At 41.2% G+C, this 18,106-nt stretch overlaps 1 protein-coding gene across 1 annotated transcript; it reads right to left on the bottom strand.

The window, feature by feature from the left end:
* Positions 1–13,180: 13,180 nt before the first annotated feature.
* On the bottom strand, positions 13,181–16,768 carry LOC146597822 (lymphotactin-like). Its single transcript, XM_085301485.1, has 3 exons — positions 16,689–16,768; positions 13,937–14,054; positions 13,181–13,447 (listed from the first exon to the last, which is right to left on the bottom strand). Exons 1-3 carry the CDS (start codon positions 16,756–16,758, stop codon positions 13,342–13,344), a joined length of 294 nt encoding a protein of 97 aa, XP_085157611.1. The 5' UTR covers positions 16,759–16,768; the 3' UTR covers positions 13,181–13,341.
* Between the last annotated feature and the right edge of the window lie 1,338 nt (positions 16,769–18,106).

Raw genomic sequence — 18,106 nt, 5'->3', positions numbered from 1 at the left:
TGGAGAGAGGTGTGTGTTTACACCCTTACTTAAAAATTGTATTAGACTATCGCTTGCCTGGAGGAACAGAAGTGCTGTGGATTCAGTGCAGGGAGGGAGGTTGTATAAAGGCAGTAWGCGATAAGAAGGAACATGCCTTCAAAAAGTTTGACAAAGACCAGTATAGACAGTTCTAGGTCCTTGAGCTAAGTCTAGACCTGTCAGTGAGGTCCAAAGGTATTAGCAAGAATAGCTGCCCATCAGTTGATCGAAAACAGCTCCTTCATAGTGAATAACCTGCCGGCTGTTTTCATAAAACCCTGTCGCTTTTGATCTACAGAAGATATGGTCACACCAGTGATACTGGAGTAGTACAGTCTTTTTAACCCGTTATCTGTCCCTCATCCACCTAACACCTTGTATCATGGCTTGCTAAACAAACTCCTCAAGCTTTCAGAGGTGAATTTTATAGTTTCTTAGTTACTAGGAAGATTTTTCTCATCGCCACCAGCAACCCATGATGCGTGGAACTCCAAATCRTTCTTTATCAGCACACAACACACTAAATGCATGCTGTGTTTTCCTCATCCCATCACATAGAGGATCTGTTGTTTTTTTTTCAGGGGAAAATTTCCCTGCTGATTAGCTAACAGAACAGGAATATGCTTTTGGTGACACAAGGGCCATTTGCAGTTGTGTAAATAAAGAGAAGGAATTTTTCTCACACTCAGCTAAGCAATAAAGTTAGCAGAAAGTGGCATCCAGGGTGGTAATGGCTTCATAGAGACGCTGATGAGATGTGCTACCCAGCATCATGCCTGAAGTGCAGGAGACCCAGCTAGTCWCTGTGGCTCCCAAATGCCGACCCTTTCTTCCCTCAGGAAGGCTCAGCTTTGCTATCTACCTCAAATGATGGTGTATGCCTGCGAGAATCCTTTTGGGTGCTTGGACTCGAAAAGCGCTTTTCATTTGAAAATTGTGAACTTAACATGAGATCAACAAGTGTGTTTCTAAATGAGAGAGAAATTTAAGCAGTTAATTTTGTAATCTGTGGCTTTAAACTGCAGGACTTCTTTCTCTGTCAGTTAAGTTGGAAGTTAATGGGGCAACTGCATTTTGCGCTAAAGAATCTGGCCTACAGTAATGAGAGACACTGCTTTGCATGTCTGGAACGGGTWTATAAACAGGTTTCAGTTAGTTCTTTGTAATTCTAGCTGATTTGATCCAAGGCCAAGGAGAGAGATGGAGCAGCTCACATAAAAATGCAGTTTCGTGCAATATTATTTCATTCTTGGCAGTTCTTTTGCCTTCTTATCTTGCCTAGTCGTATGCAGAGGATCGCTGACTCCTCGCTGCCTGTACTAGCTTGCAGTTAGAAACTGGAAGGACAGCTCTGGCTGAAGGAAACATGAATCTTGCACAACCGTGACTGCCTGTACCACCCAGAAGCAGAAGCAGAAAGACGGTCATTCATGCATTGTTGACTAAATCCAGAGAGACCTTGGCAGAGGAAAGGAACTAAAGGTTAGTTGAGCTGAACACTCTCAAACTAGCAACATCCCCAGAGCAGATTTTTTTTCTAAAGTGTGGATACACTTTCCAGTAACCTGCCTGAGCAACAATGAAAAGAATTTCCAGAGGAATAATCAGCTTAAAGCAATCGTGATTTTGGTTAGTTAAAACTACAGGGCCAAATTCTGGGGGTCCTTCACTTGTATTCTGCTAAATTCCTGCTGGCATCAGAGAATTTTGTTTGGGAGGTTCATAACCATATGTGGTGCTGGACTGAGCAAGACTGAGCTTATCTGGTTAAATAGTTCTGGATCCGGTTGTCATTTGGCTGCGAGCACTGGAAACACCTGTCTGCCACAGGAGGTGAACAGGCAGAAGGACTTTATTGTGCCTTAGAATCACTGCTGAACTGAAAAATGAAGATCACAGAAATACATAGGACTGCATGTTTTTGACCATAAGATCTAGAGCTTAAAAAGTGGGTTTTGCATTTTGCGCTTCTCAATATATTACACTTCCCTGCCCCTACCCCACCCCTTAAGTTCTGCTTGCTCTTACTTTAAAGACTCAAATACTAGCTCTTYTATGCCTTTTCACTCCTGTGGCACTTTATATATATAATTTTTGCTCATTTTCCACCTGGAATGACTTAAGTTCCCCCCCCCCTTTTTTTTAAAGTTATGATACTTGAAAGATGAGTGCGAGCATGAGGGTGTTTTCCTCAGCACCCATCGAGCTCTAGAACGCTCTCTCCAGGCTCCCTCTGCCTTCGGGACAGCCTATGAGGACTGCTTGACTGAGAGCAAAAACAAGCCCAAATGACAGAAGAGTGGTGGATAAATCCAGACAGAAAAATAGGCTTCATGAAGCCCTCGGCATTAGCCTTGCTTTGCTCCAGCTGAAGCAGATAGATTTTTGTCATGAAACAAGGAGAGTGGATAGGGACTATATTCCTGAGAAATTAATTGGAAATACAAGCCGAGAGGGGAGAACAATTCATTACAAGGGAAGGCTGAACAAACTCTAGTAGTGCCCTGCTCCAAGGCCAAGCGTCTTCAACTGGTGGTGGGTCTGAAATACAGAAATACTGACTTTCCCCTTTGACACTGTGCTGTATATGGAGGGAGTTTGTATTCCCCAGAGGATCTTAGTTCATTTAGCTGCTTCTTCAGTTTGTAAGAAAAAAGATTGTAGGTTAGTTGATCTGTGTTAAATATATTCTTTTAATTGACTCCCAGAGTTGCAGGCTTCCTGGGTTGAGGAGTATTCCTTCTTCGTTTTCTGAGTTCTTTGAGAGATGAACAAATTAGATTACAGCAAGTACGAAGCAGCAGTGTGTAAGCCCTGGGCAGCTCTTAAAGATTTGCTGAAAGCTGTAAAGAAACAGTGACTAGGTGGTTATAAATAAACCTCAACTACATTGAGTTACTATTTTGAACATGCAGCTAGGTTGTGTTCTCTGCCTTCTTTTATTGGTCTTCTGTGAAGATGATGTCTTTCTGTCTGTGGTTTTTTGGGTTTTTTTTTTTTTTTTTTTTTTTTGAGCATGGTGTCTGTGATCAGGACGTTGCACCACCGAACCCTTAAGCAAACTGTTCCATGCAACCTAATTTCCACAGTCATTATCTGAGGAAAAATGAGGTTTTGCTGGACCTTCTCCCACTCGCCCTCGTGCAACAATTGCTTTGTTCATTGTGGCTGCTCTGTCTGATGGTTTTTCCCTTCCTTTAGGCCTTTCACCTTCCCACCCTTTTGTCATATTGTAAATGTCAGCTGGCTTTAAAAATGAATCAGACCACTATTTCTGCCACCCTCAGATGCCGGCTCACCCCATCTCTGTTCTTGACTTCTAAAACACTTTCTGTAATTTCTCAGTATAGGCCAAGCTGGGCTAATTTAATATAATAGATCAGCCCAAAGTGAATTACTGGAACTTATTCTATCTATCGACCAAATTTCAGACTCCTCTCACCTCTTTCCTTAGTTGTAACAGCTAATATGTTTCCTGCCTCATCCCACACCATATTAGCATCAGTGCCAGGACTTGGGAGGGCTTGCACAAGTACTCACCCCACATTTGGGCTCAGATTACACCAAAATACAAATTTCACGGACAAAGAGAATTCATTTTCCAGGAAATGAATCTTTATTAAGATTTATTTTATTTTCAAACTTTTAGAGGTATTTTTAAATTAAACATGAAATTTATGTAGTTTAAGTTTTAAGTATGAAATACAGATATTAACTGTTGAAACAGTTAAATCTCTCAAGATTCTTTTTAGTTTGCTGTTTGTTTTCTAAACATAGTAGTTTGCCAAGGTGCCCATGAATTTGCCAATTGTTTTGCTCTCCCTGAGACTTTATCTTTTTAACCTAGACATCAAAGTTTCAGGCACAACATATCGTCTTCCTTTACTTCAACTGCAGGAGCAGTATTCTTTAATAGAGTGAAATGATATGACTGATGCTTTGGCTTTAAGGATCTGTTCTTCCTTATTTGATGAGCATAGATTTACTTGAAGGGCCCTGAAAAGGCTCAGAGAACTCAAACTCCATCTTTCCATCTCACTAGCAATAACTTGTCTGATATATGCATTCCCATATCATGGTATGTGGTTGCAGCTGGAGCGCTATTAACCTCATGTTAGAGTTAATTCCCAGAAAATCCTTGCAGAGGTGAAGGGCTGAATGGAGCCCATGCTTGTTCACAGACTTCATTGCTGCCTAGGGAGCAGCAGTTTCAGGCAGTTCGAGGTGCGGGTGGTTTGACTGCTCTTTCCTGTTTGGTGCGGTGATTAGTTTGCTGCTTTAAGTTTGCATCATCGCTTATGAGTGGGTTTGGGAGACAGTGTGGTGCTGAGAGTGCATTCGGGAGAGACCATGTGGTGAAGGTGTGGATATAACTTTGCAGTGGTCACAGGAATAGACGTGGCCTTGGGAGTGGGGTTGAGAGAGATCACGACCCTGCAAATGCATTTGGGGAGGAACTAGGAGAGCAGAGAGCATAGGCTCAGGAGTGGATTGGGCCTTACAAAGGCGTTTGGAAGAGGATGTGGTCTTGGGAGTGGTATCTGGAGTGGATGTGGTCCTTGAAGAAAATGTAGTCCTTGGAGAGATCTTGGAGGTAGTTTTGTATTGACTTTATCTAAGGATTTGGGATCTCCTCTTGCCTTTTGTGTGTTGAATCTGGCTCTTATAGCTGCTGTGGATGATTCTTGCACACACTGGCAGTGAGCCCCCACACCAGTCTTGTGAYATGCTGTGGTGAGCAACTGCAGAAGAGAAGCCAGATAGCCGTTAAATTTCTATTTTCTACTCCAAGATTCACTGTGACTGTTACAGTTTTTTAATTCATTGGTCATCATGTATTCCCTACAAACCCAGACATCAACACCAACTCTTTGTGCATTGCACATGACTACAATTCATATTTTTCAAAACATGTGCATGGTATATACTGATATTGTCAAAAAACAGGCACATACCTGGTATTCTGAGACTTTATATGAGATCACAATGCACATTTATCTCCTGGTAACAGAGCTCAGATTTGATAAACTGCAAGCTCATGAGATCATAGGAACAAACAGAGCTCTGAGCAGGAGTCATAGTTACCTCAAATTCTTCCTCAGGATCCTTCCACTTGTTTCCATTTAGTGCACTGGGCTTCTACCTACTCCACTCCAACCCCTTGCTGAGATTTCTTCACGCTTTCTTGGTCAGAACAGTCTGGCTGTTCAGTCGGGTTTCTACCAGCTTTTGTGAGCAGCATAAATCCCCCAGAACTCTGAAGTTCACCCCTCCTCAGTCGCCTGGTGACTGCTTCATGGGGGAACTGCTGTATTTCGTCCACTCTCCTGAGATATAATTAAGTCCTAGTAAGTGGCAAGTTCTCAGCAGTGGCTTCTTTGCAGAGGACTCTGTCAGGGTGCATGTGTACAGCTGTGAACCACCCTGAGGATGCTCAACAAGTACTCGGTAAATACTGCCCAAGAGTTACTCAGTGAAAGGATGAAGGTGTCTGGCCAAAGAGCATCATCCATGATTAGTTGTATGTGGCAGAAAATAGGTATGTTTGTGGAGCAGCAGTAAGTAGCATTAGTGAGAAGATCTCAAATTATGTGTGTGTGTGTGTATATATATATAGAGAGAGTTATTATTATATATTATATATATTATTATATATTATTTATTTATTATGTATCTATTATATTATTATATATATTATTACATATATATATAGTTGTGTAGGATAAAAGCAGTGATCCCTTTTCCTCCAAGTGTATAAACCGTGGTGCTTTGTGTTGAATGCCAGCTTCAAGAAGTATGCAGCACCTATAAATTCTATATGCACAGCTGTTCCAAAAATGAAGGTTAACTTCATTCAGCTCAGGAGTGCCTGCTAGTGAAGTGGTGCTGATGCCRGTGGTTGTCCCTGTCTTCTCTACACAAGCATGTTGTGCAGAGGGAACGCGCTGAGGATTTGCCGTGATGGAGATGTTAGCATGAAAGTCTGTGGGCAGCTCTTACCAAGAAGTTCSTAGTACCTATGGACGTGTTCTCCCTTCTGTGAGATGTGCCTGAGAAATCAACTCGCACTGCTGCAGCCACCTTTCTAAGAGAAACCAGGAAATGCCATGAGCACAAAGGTCCACACCTGTAACTCCAGTTCTCCCCTTTTCTAACTCCAGTCATTCMTTTTTCTGATCCTTCTTTTGCCTGTTCTCTTTCTCTCTGCCTCCATCCTCCTTTGTAACTACTCCCTTTGCCTCTCTTTTCTTCTGCATTTCTTCTCTTTACAGGACCAATCCATCTCCCCTCTTTTTATTTCTCTCAATTCTTTTTTTTTTCCTTGAAAATGTTCTGACTGCCTGTTGTGCCTTTAACAAAGGCTTTTCAGAAAAAATCAGATTTGCCTTGCAATGAAACAGCAAATTCTTGAAAAATATCCTTACAACATAATCTCCAAGCCATATTTTTCATCTCATTTGCACTTTGTTTTTGGCAAAAATCTTTCCTCTTCAGCATGTTAGTCACGAGAACTATTAGCTGCCTTGGTTACTCCTCTGAGCCTTGTCATCCCCAGCATTTCCCTTGCGCTTAATAACAAAGAACCCAGAGTATCTTTCCAGAAACTTTTTGTTGCATGTGTCTCCATGCATGGGAATGTTTAATAGCAAGTTACTTATCTCAGAAAATACAAATACTAGGCTATGAAAGGTTATTAGCGATATTGCCAGCAAGGCAGATGAGATACAAAACTTCTTTCTATGTAATTGSTGAGAATAAGCAGGAGCAGCGAAGACAACAGCAGTAAGTTCAGTGAATGTATAGGTTATTCCCTGAATAATCCATGAATGAGCTAGAGGCATCTTTAGTTATGTTTTTGCCTTGTACTGTGGATAAATCTTTTTTGTGTATTCATTTTAGTGTTTTGCTCGGTTTGCATAAGGCTACCTGTGACTGTTTTGTGCCTGTGATTTTTGTGCTCTGCTTCACATGAATGTTTTTCTTTCATTTGTGATTATGTGCATGTGGGAACCACACAGGTGTGATCTGTCCATTCTAGACAACATCAAAGCACCACTGTAAGAAGATCATGTAAATAACGGGCAACAACAGTCTTAAAAGGTCTTAACTGTGCAAAGTCGGGAATAAGATTTCATAGTATTAATCAGTTATACTCTTTTGTCTTGGATGCAGTTTTCATTTCCAGTATCCTCCACATCTGTGAAATATTTAGCAGCAAGATACCCAGGAAAGGGTAAGATACAGTGTCAAAAGCTATGAGCAGAAATGAGCAGACTAGAAGGATTATGGCTCTATAGATTAGAAAAGGACATATAATAGGTGCAAATAAACTATGCACAGTAAAAAAAGAAAAGATTGTATCTGAAATCAACTCCAGACTTTTCATGAAATATGTCATTAACCCATGGAGCTGATTGCCATAAGGCATTAGTGAGATTAAAAGGCATTAGCTACAGATATGACTTCAAGGCTTAACGGTTACAGGAGAAGGAATAAGAAATTTCTAAGGAGCTGGAACTTTCCTTGCATTAAGACAGAAGCCTACCACTCATCGACAGGTTGTAAGATGAAAACTCCCATGTAGGCAAGTTATTCTACAACTGCCCTCAATAAGATTTCTTAAAGGTTTGATAAGCTCTCGCTAAGAATAAATCCTGAACTCATCAGAACGCTGGCACAACGTGGTTGGGAATTCCTGCCTTCCTGTCGGCTTGAAGATTTACCTCTCACTGTGTGCACAGTGAAGACACCGAGCCAAAAAGTGGCCAGGATTGCTACGGTTTGTAGTTTTATTGCTGATGACTTCTCTGTCAAAATGGAAAAGAAAGTGATTAATATGAGCCCCGTTTCATGGAGTTCATGTACTGTTGTTCAGTGGTCAGTTCCTATCTTTGCTAAAAGGGGTATCTGAGTAGGGGAAAGGTGGAAAATACTAATTTTGGTGACTATGAACTACCTCTTTCCTCTCAGGCATCTATTAGTGAGGGCTTTTCCTGCTCAAACCCCGCTCTGGTTGAAGTTCTCTGAAGAAAGCTCTATTTTAGGCTGTTTAATTTTAGCTACTTTTCTGCAGTCCTGTGCTGTCTAGGTTTGAACCCTGTGTAAACAGCCCCCAAAAGGCACAAAATGATACTCAGAGTTATCTTCGTTAATGAAACTAGGAATGAAGTGCCCCAATCATAGCAGTGTAAGTCAGTGGTCACTTTCTACTGTATCTTTAGATGCAAGTTTGGAGGGGTACCATGCCTGTCCTCCATGGGTTTGGGATTTATCAAACCTCTTCTACTTCCTCCTGACTTCCAGGGAGCCCAGACTGGTACTATGAATCCCTTGGGCCACKGAGGGAAAGAGCAAAGGCTGCACTTTCACGTGTGGGATATATCCAGCAAGCCACCCTGTGAATCACACTTTGGCTGGGGGCTCCATAAGGCAACCACGAGGAAGTTTTGTTGTAGAGATTGCAAATACATTTCTGTAATCCCAGACCAGGTTTGTTTGCTTCAAGTGTAGTGATTCTGTGATTTCTAAACAGCTTTCAAGGTCTTTTTTTTTTTTTTTTTTTTTTTTTAAGGGCTTGAGGCAGGAAAGAATCGATATAATGTACAATAATCAGTGCAAATCAAGAGACAGCCATTGCGCAAAAATATACAGTTGAAAGTCATTAATAGAGCAAGGCATGATAATATTTTTGGCGTCCTTTTCTTGTGTCTTGTTACAGGTCAACCCTCTTCCTTTGCATTAAAAACATCTTTGATACCTTGGTCTAGAATGTCTTATTCTAAGCCGCAGCCAGACAGGAAGGAAAAACAAAACCTCTCTAGGAAAGATCTTGCAGTGCAACCCCCTTTTACGTGATGTCTTTAAAGGACCAGATCAGAGGAAAGAAAAGCAGGAATTCAATCAGAGCACATGCTCTGGAAATGTCTCAGATGAGCCTCACAGAGTCAGAAGGTTCATTTAAATTGCAGTACCTTACTTGTTTTTGGAATAGTTGTTTATTGTTCTATATAACAAGCTTTTAGAGGCTTTTCAAACTCCTTAGAGATCAAGTTCTGGAAAGTTTGCCCATGGCTTGCTCAGATCATTTGCTAGATGGGAGTTTTTATGGGCTATTTCTAACCATGGAGAAGTTATTAAAAGAGGTCTTTTTTTTTTTTTTTTTCTTTTCCTCTCCCCTTAATGCTTCCTTCCCCGTTTGGAATTTAGAAACACAAAAGCAGATTGTACAAAAGTGGAAACACAGGTTCTTGTCAGTTTGAACCAACTGGGCCAGTTGTTTTAGTGCTGTCTAGGCTAGAGAGTGAGAAGGATCTGGAGAGGTAGCTTTTCCCTGCTTTCGCCTTGGCTCTTTGTTGTGCTGTTCCCCCCATCCACTCCTCCCCCCCATGCTCTACCCCCTTTAACTCTCAGATAAAATGTGGGGAATGCTAACTATGACTTGGTGACAGAGTATTTTGAAATCTTCTGTGCAGACTCTGCAGGAGTTATTTCTGCATTGTATCAGCAGACCTGCCCCTAGTTTGCAGAGCTCCTAAGCCAAAATACGAGTTGAAGGAATGAATTGGCTGGACAGGTGGGAAGTGGCAGACAAATAGTTTCCAGTGGTAGTAAGTGGTAGTAAGTAATCCCTACCTTCCCTTTCACCTTTTGGAGTGCTGGTTTGCCATAAAATCTGAGTCAGTGTCTACTGTAGCAACCCCAATAACTTGTGTAATTCAGTTGCAGTTTAAAATGCAAGGTTTAGCTTTCCAAAATCTATGTTCCGCATTACTCCACAGGGATGGGAGAGGAAAAGTATTTGTATTTGCTATGTTAACATGCCTACACTTCATGTCACGTAACAGTATTTGGCAAAATAGCATCACTGATGCGTAAATGTTTGCACACAGGTACCCAGGTTTCCTCTCTTCTCTTCTTCCCTTATATAGTCTTGAGCAATCTGTTAAAATACGGGATTAGTAGATGAAAACCTCCAGTGTAAAGTAAAAGACAAACCATAGAGTCAGAGGGCATGTGCAAAACAGTCAAGGAATATCCAAGCCTTTCACTGGGATTTTGAGATACTGGATGTTGTAATAATGGTTTCAGGGAAATCTGGTTATTATTGTAAACACAATTCTGCAGTTCTTTAAATGTAAACAAACTTAATGAAAGCAGTTACATCAAGTCATTGCCCAGGAAGTATTCTTTGTATGCAGAAAGCCAGCATACCCCATCTGTCCCACCGTACTCTCTACTGTCTTCACCTAAGCTGAAGATCTGAGTGCAGAACAGCTCTTCTCTCTGTTGGAGAYTAGTGTGTGGTATGTGAAAAAGAGAAATGGTGACTTGTTTCAGATAATGTTGCCCGCTGGTCAGCCACGTGTGTTTGGGGTGCCCTTTGCAGCAGAGTGGCACAAAAATGTTACAAAAAGAGTCCAAGGACTGGTAATACAGGCCACAGCCTGGGGGCATGAGGAGGAAGGGGAGCAGTCACCACAAGCCCTCTGCTCCCTATCCCATTTGGAGAAGAAACGTGTGGGCAGCCAGGCACAAGGAGGTCGTCAGTAGAACCATGGTGCCAGACCATCCAGTGTACCCCAGAGCCCCACTTCTGTTGGTTTTTCTGTTTGTCTGCTTCCCAAGGGAGAGGTTTCCTGAGAATACTGAGAAGACCCAGACTGGTGCTTATTTGCATCTGTTAGAATGACAGCAGTCTAGTTCTTCATTTTCCACATTTTTTTTTCTTTTGTGAAAAGGAGGTTAAAACACATTTTCCATTTCCTTTTAAAGCATTTGGAGAGTGAAATGGGAAATTGCTGTCCAGGAGCAGTGCCACTACTGTTGAGCCTCCAAGTTGCACACAGCTAGAGAGGACAAAAATAGCTCACAACTGGAAACTGGAGCCCATGACTGGAACCGTGGTAAGGAGTGGGGTCAACCATGGTCAGGAAAGATAGGGAAGTCCCTGGGGTTTAATGGCTGAGGAAGAAGAGCTGTTGAGACCGCTGACTGCCCATATTAATTAACTCTCCAGAAAGGTACAAGGGTCATTATAGCTCCTGCAAGAAATAACAAACAAGATGTAATTAYGAAGTGGGATGATTCATTTGCACCAACCAACATTAATCATTTTATGAGCAGATATAAAATATTAATTGCTATCTTATTGTTAATTAATATATCCTCAGGTTATGATAGTCCTAATTAAAAAATTGATATTCACTTCAGTAAGATGAATTCCAGCATAAGATACAACTAAGTACAAGCAAAAAGCATTAAAATTTTGCTTGCCAAAAGCATAATTTTGGTTAGTTCTGGTCCTGGATGAATTAGTTCAGAGGGAGCTGGCTACTCATCTGAGATAGCTTGCCTTAGAGGTGTTTTTATAGATTACCTGGGTTTATAGCCTGCTGGTATTGCTGCTGAAGAAGGGAAGAGAAGTATTTCTGTTATCTGTAATGTGAGGTACTGGGGCCTTGAGATAGTCAATTCAGAATGAGTGAACACTGAGTAGTGTATATTCACACTCCTGAAACTCAGCATTTCTTTTTACCTGTAAAGCTCTTCTTACCAAGCTTGTAGCAATAGCATTTTTTTCTAATATAATTGAAATCAAGGACTTCAGTAAGACTGCATTGCTGTCTTGCATGCAATAGAGACTCAGCAGCCTTCCTTGGCTCCATTTTGTATTGTAACACATGGAATCATCCCTCTATAGCCTGCCTCAGCAGTGGCCTTGCTTTAAAATCTTTCGTCTTGGATAGTGAAAACTAAGTGCATTTCCCTTCATGGGACTGAGCCGTGACGAAAGTGGAGCTGCAGGAGACAAATTCTGTCTGCGGACTTGACCAGAGCAGGGTTGTTTAAAGACTGGCTTTTAGAGTAATGTCATCTTATTTTTGTAGTTTAGTTAGGAAGTGCTATAGTGTCACCCATATCAATAACAAGTTACTGGCGTTGAAAAGCTGTGCAGTTCAGCAGCAGCACAGGCTACATACACGTGAGTAACGAGAGGAAGTTTATTCCTGGAGCCCCTCTGCTCATACCTCTCCTCCACCCTTCAACCTTCCCAAACCCAGTTTTCCCCAGAGCCGCTCTGTGTCTGCTTCTGGTCGTGTGAGGATCGTCCCAGAGTAATATGAGGACTGACTTTTAAGTACTCAAACTTTTGAAGACGTGTTTRTTGTCTGAAATATGGACTTCACAGCCAAAGCGTGGTGTAGAAAGCACAGAATCAGATTGCTTTTAAACTGTTGTGAGTTAGCGTCAGCTAATGGTTGTGAGAAGCGTCAGCTCTAATTTGCCCAGAAGGTCTCAGATTTGTGCTGTTATCTCAGTGTCCTTTTCAACAGTCTCCATCTGCACAATGTACTAGCAATAAATGTACTATATTACTTCAGATTTGCAATAACTTTATTAATATTCAGAACCCTTTATTGGTATAACTTATTTAAAAATATAATAGACGTTTACATCGAATATACTTAGTTTTCTAGGGCAGAGAATCACTGTGATTTTGTGAAACAAACTCTTCCTTCCGGCCTTGTTTTTCACTTGATTATTCAGAGAAAAGSAAAAGAGAAAATAAAGCATTAGGTTCAGGTCTGTCTCACATGAAGGTGAAACAGAAGTAACTTCACAGAAGTCAATGGGCAGAATAAGTCTTCCCCAGTACAGAACTGAATAGAATTACATTCATAGTCAGCCTGAATTGCTCAAGCTCATCCCTTAGCGAGAGTATCTATACATCACGGTAGATTGAGACTAAAGTTAGAACTAATAGCGCWATACTACATATAGAAGTAGAAGGGCCAAGGATTTCCTCCAGAATATTGCACTGATTAGGTAATGCCCTGGTGCATGAGATTACTGGTAGCTTATATAGTTATGAGCAACCACTAAATTATCAAGAATCCAAAGCCAGGCACTCAATGCAGAACATGCTGATCTCTGTCAGCAGTGGTCTACATGCTGATACAACTCAATGGGAAGTGATCTTTCATAGCATGTGAAACAGCCTGCCACTCACCATTAATTGCCATACTGGTCAGAGTAGCAAGGAACATTAAGCTACATATGAGAAGATGTCTACATTCAGTTGTAAAGAATCATTAGCAAGCATTTCAGAAAATAAACAGTGTAACAGAGTCCAGCCATAAAATGGAGAAGCCACATTCAACCAGYGATGAATAGATTATGAGTTCATCTTTGTTCAGAGATTTTATTGCTAATTAATAAATAGGAGTTACAAGCAGATATTCAGGCTTTCTTCCATGTTCTGGGCAGGACTGATGATGATTCCATTTTGTTGGCCTTAGATGCTTTCCTGGGGCAGGATTATTTGCCCTTGGTGCTACGTTTCTGGTCTATTTTCTTTATAGCAGCCCGAACCCATTTCTGATCAGGGTGTACGCAGATCTTGATGCCTTTTGCAGTAATAAACCTGCAGGAACGGAAAAAGAAAGCCAAGCAGCCATTAAACTCTGGTCTTCAAATTCAGATTTAGTGCTTTTGGTTTTTATGCAGAACATGTGAGGACCAATGTGGTTAAAGTATCTTACAGGCCTGAGGATTTGGTTGTTACTTGGAGTAGTAGCTATTACCAACAACAGTTCCCTATTCATGGCATATACTCCACCCCAACCCCTTGCTGAGATTTCTTCTGCTTTCTGATTCAGAACGGTCTGGCTGTTCAGTCAGGTTTCTACCAGCTTTTGTGAGCAGCATAAATCCCCCAGATCTCTGAAGCTCACCCCTCCTCAGTCGCCTGGTGACTGCTTCATGGGGGAACTGCAGAGGGTGAGCTGAATACAGAAGGCTGATGTGGTGAGCTGGGCGGTGAAGTGTCCACCCTTCTGCYGCCCTGCTCTTTTGTGATGGTGCCGTGTTTGTATAGCTGAGTCTGAAGGAGATCAGTGTGCCAGATACTTACATGACAGCGTTTACTGGGACTTGTTGCTTTTCATAGTTGACAAGCTTTCTGATGTCCAGTTTCTGTGTGGATAGGCTTACACATGCGAATTTGCGCATGGGCTGACTTCCAGCGCTCCCTAGTAGGGGTGAAAAGGTAAATGACAAGAGCTTCAGTAACATGTTCACAACTAGCCATAGTTATTACTTCTAAATTGTAAGTCCAAGCAGGTTTCCAGTTTTGGTTAAAACATCAGTGCCTCTCAAGATGTCCAAGCAGAATATCACTTACACAAGAGCGCTCAAGGCGTCTTTTGTGAGATGTTCTACCATCTCTAAACTATTATTGCCATTTTAATTAAGACACTAATCTTCATTCAGTCTCTTCTAGTGAATCATTCTGCCACCAGTGAGCAGCTGCTTCTACTAGCAGAAAAGATATTTGGTATCAGGGATGATGCCATGATCTGCATCATCTACATGTAAGTGTCCACATGGAGTTGGACTTAGAACTGGCACCTTTTCTGGGTAGATTTCAAATGTCATCTGAAAGTGGATCAGTACTATCTATTAGCTCTACTTTCCAAGTGAAAGACAAGATGTTACAATGTTTTATACTGGACATCCAAAACTAGCAGGGGGAAAAAAAAAGAGAGAAAAAAAGAAGAGAAGAGAAGAGAAGAGAAGAGAAGAGAAGAGAAGAGAAGAGAAGAGAAGAGACGAGACGAGACGAGACGAGACGAGACGAGACGAGACGAGACGAGAAGAGAAGAGAAGAGAAGAGAAGAGAAAAAGTCTCTGTTGAATTAAAGGGTTTGTAACTGCCAGAAAGCCAAGGGCTTGCATTCTCCTGTTATAATGCTAATTTTATACCCAGTGAAGGGCTGCCTAATCTATCCAAAATTTGCCTGAGTTCCAGGGAAATGTTCTGATGTTTAATATTAGGGGGAAGTCAATATAAAATTCTCTGGGCAGCTGTCACCTCACATGGTGATAACTAAAAGCAGCAACTCATTTAARTGAAATGGAATACGCATATGCATTTTGTATTACTGCTTTCTAATTTCTGGCTTCCTCCACCTTTCAAAGCCAAATTTGAGGAGACATGACGGGAACAAGCCGAAACCTCGGAATACAGCAGTATATTCCTTCTAAAGTCCTCATTTTGAAAACTTCATAGAGAAACTGTCTTGAGAAAAGTCCAAGAGCCATACAGGTACAATTTGCGAAGTATAAGAGTTGCTTCACATAATCTTATTGGCTGTTAGCTTTTCTTTGAAATAATTGCAGTAGTACAGGAAAATACACATCAGCATCTGGAGATGCTGTAGCATAACTAGTGCATAGATACTGGCACAGTTGCTTTAATTCGTGGATTTCTGTTTGCTTGAATAGTCAAGAGCAACTCAATATATTTTCTCATAATTCAATAGAAATATATATCTGCATAAGATTGGTTTCCAAAATATGGCAACCATTAAAGATTTCAAATGTAGTCAAACAATCCTTAGTATCCCTGCAAATATTCTCTCTTCTGTTAGACCATTTCCAGCGAATATCCACTGGGAATATTAGCAGGGCTTCTTTAAGCCTGGAAACAAACTCAAAGTTTGTTCTGTGGGACAAAATCTCTACCTGTAACTATCCTTTTTCCCYATTTTCCTCACTCCTCTTCCTTCTTTCTAATCCTTTACCCCTTACATGTTATCTCTGTGAGCTGTTTCACACTGGGGTGACACTTACRGCAAATCTTGAAGAAAGACATTATAAACTGACAGTCTGTGATACCAAGGCACATGTTGCTGAGATGATTTTGTAAATGCTTTGAAGGTCTCAGTTTGGTTTTGGTGTGGTTTTGTGAAGRTGTCTTTTCTGTGTGTTCATCTTTGCATATTTTTGTGGGTTCACATATGGCTTGCTTCTCAGTGTTTTCTGAGATTTTTTTTATGTGCTTGTTCTCACAAATCTGATTGCGTATATGTAGACATGTGCTTATATGTGTGTATTCATGTGTTAGCATGATACACATAGCCTCATCCAAAGTCACAGTCCTAAATATCCTTTCAGATAAATTCATTAAAACATGAGGGGGTTGTAGTCATAAATGGTCTCAAACAAGATACTAAATTATATGAAATTGAGCTATAAGACATTGTATAAATTAGTTGCTTTCCTTTGCAATTTTTCTTTTTAGTTTACCCATCCATACCAAATACTTATCAAAATATTTGTCTAGAAGCAAGTAGATAGGTAATATGCAGTGCCAGACTGGAAGAACTTTTTAAAATGAGAGCATTAGCAGGATTAGGACTATAGGGTTAGAAAAGGACAAATAAAAAGGGATATAATAAAAATACATTCTAAAMTAGCATATCTAGAAAAGGAAAACGGTGCATCTGAAACTGGCTCAGGAAATTATTTTCATAAATTATGTCATTAACTCATTGAAGTCATTGCTGTAAGGCATCAGTAGAATTAAAATGTTACCTATATGTATGACWTCAAGGTTTCACAGTGATAAAAAGGTGAATAAGGCACAGAAACCCTCCTTCCATTAAGACAGAAGCCAACCACTAATTGACAGGGCGTAAGATGAAATCTCCCATAAAATTCCTTAGTCCTTAACTGCATATCTTGCAGTTTTGATCTGGATTTCTTACAAGTTATATCTTATGAACAGCTCTGGCTGAGAATGAATCCTGAACTCATCAGACCCATGGTACAGTCTGGTTCGGACAGCARTGTGCTGTCTTCCTATTGGGTTGAAAACTTACCTCTCACTGTGGTCACAGTGAAGACACCAAGCCAAAAGATGACCAGGATAGCTGCGGTGTGGAGCTTCATTGCTGGCAGCGTCTTTGTCAAGGCTGAGAAGAAAGTGATTAACATGAGCCCCTTTTCATGGAGTTTATATATTGCCGTTCAGTGGTCATTTCTCATGTTCACTATTGGGGGGGGTGTCATGGTAGGGCTGACTGTAAGTGGAAAAAATTGAGCAGAGGTACTTTTTATGGTGACAGAGAACCACCTCCTTTCCCTCACCCTTCCTTTACTAGCCCCCCTGTGAAGGCTTTTCCTGCTCAAACCCCACTGTGGTTGCACTTGCTTCTGTGTTGCAGGTTGGGTTTATTTCAGGCTGCAGAAAGTGAGAGCTCTTGTTCTGCAGTGGAAACCTTTAACAAATGTTCCTGTCCTCTCACACCCAGATTCAGAGAGTGTCAGCTAAGCCCCACCACAGGAGCACAGAAAGCCAGACAGAGTTACCTCTTTGACCGATGGACCACTTAAAGGGGATTTGTGAGCTCAAGCATAGTGGAAACAGGAACGACCTTTTTTTCGTGGTAGCTGTAGCTTGCTGGTCACTTTAATGCATGACTTTAGATGTATATTTAGAAGGGTATCACAGCCATCTCCTATGTATGGTGAAGCTTGGTGAAGCTTTTCCGTTTTCTCCCTGTGCTTTAGGGCTAAAGCTGATATCACTAAGTGCTGGGAGAAGGAAGAATAAACACATCTTCACCTGCAGCATACAGCCAGATCCACTAGCCCTGCTGTTGGTCATCCATAACTTAAATACAGTGGTTTCAAAGATGACTAAGAGGGTTTAAAATATAATTCTTTTTATATTATGGTCTCTCTAATATAAGGAAGGGAGCCCAAGAAAGTCCCCAGGCAGATAGGCACAATTCATATGAGAGAAGAAAAAAGTTCATTGCACTCATGTGTAAACACAGTGTTGATAACAAGTCTGTGATCTCATTTTTCCAACTATGCCGTTATCAAAGGAGTCCTTACATGCAGTGTGTGCTGCAGCAGAGTAGAATTACTCAGTTTTACATGTCCTTTCCATGTTGCACAAAGGTGCAACTGGACAGCATTATTACATACCAGTCATTTTGTGCCTGTAAATATTTTCCAAGCAAGCTTTGAATCCCTAAGCAATACCTGTATCAGCACTTGGAGTGCTATCTTCATCTAGAGCATCTGAGGAGAAATCTTCCCTTATTCTTTAGGCTCCTGAGTTCTTCCGTGCRCAACAGAAAGAGCCATGCTTTGCTAGGTCCACTGGGGCTCAGCTGGGACCCAGCATAAATAGGTAAGCACCAGACTGCCTAATGCATGAGACTGTAAGGCAGTGGTGCAGAACACCATTCAGAGCAAAGTCTGGAATAACTCCATGTTCACGTGAGCC

Source organism: Rhea americana, unplaced genomic scaffold, assembly GCF_003343005.1.
Source record: "Rhea americana isolate MKP2758 unplaced genomic scaffold, rheAme1 scaffold_177, whole genome shotgun sequence".
NCBI classification, from domain to species: Eukaryota; Metazoa; Chordata; class Aves; order Rheiformes; family Rheidae; genus Rhea; species Rhea americana.
This window is presented reverse-complemented; position numbering and strand designations above follow the sequence as displayed.

Excerpts from the sequence above, each read along its gene's own strand:
- LOC146597822 (XM_085301485.1), bottom strand. The coding sequence starts at position 16,758 with ATGAAGCTCCACACCGCAGCTATCCTGGTCATCTTTTGGCTTGGTGTC. Across the intron at positions 14,055-16,688 it reads CACTGTGACCACAGTGAGAG|GGAGCGCTGGAAGTCAGCCC; the intron begins GTAAGTTTTCAA and ends CACCCCTACTAG. Across the intron at positions 13,448-13,936 it reads GTCCCAGTAAACGCTGTCAT|GTTTATTACTGCAAAAGGCA; the intron begins GTAAGTATCTGG and ends CCGTTCCTGCAG.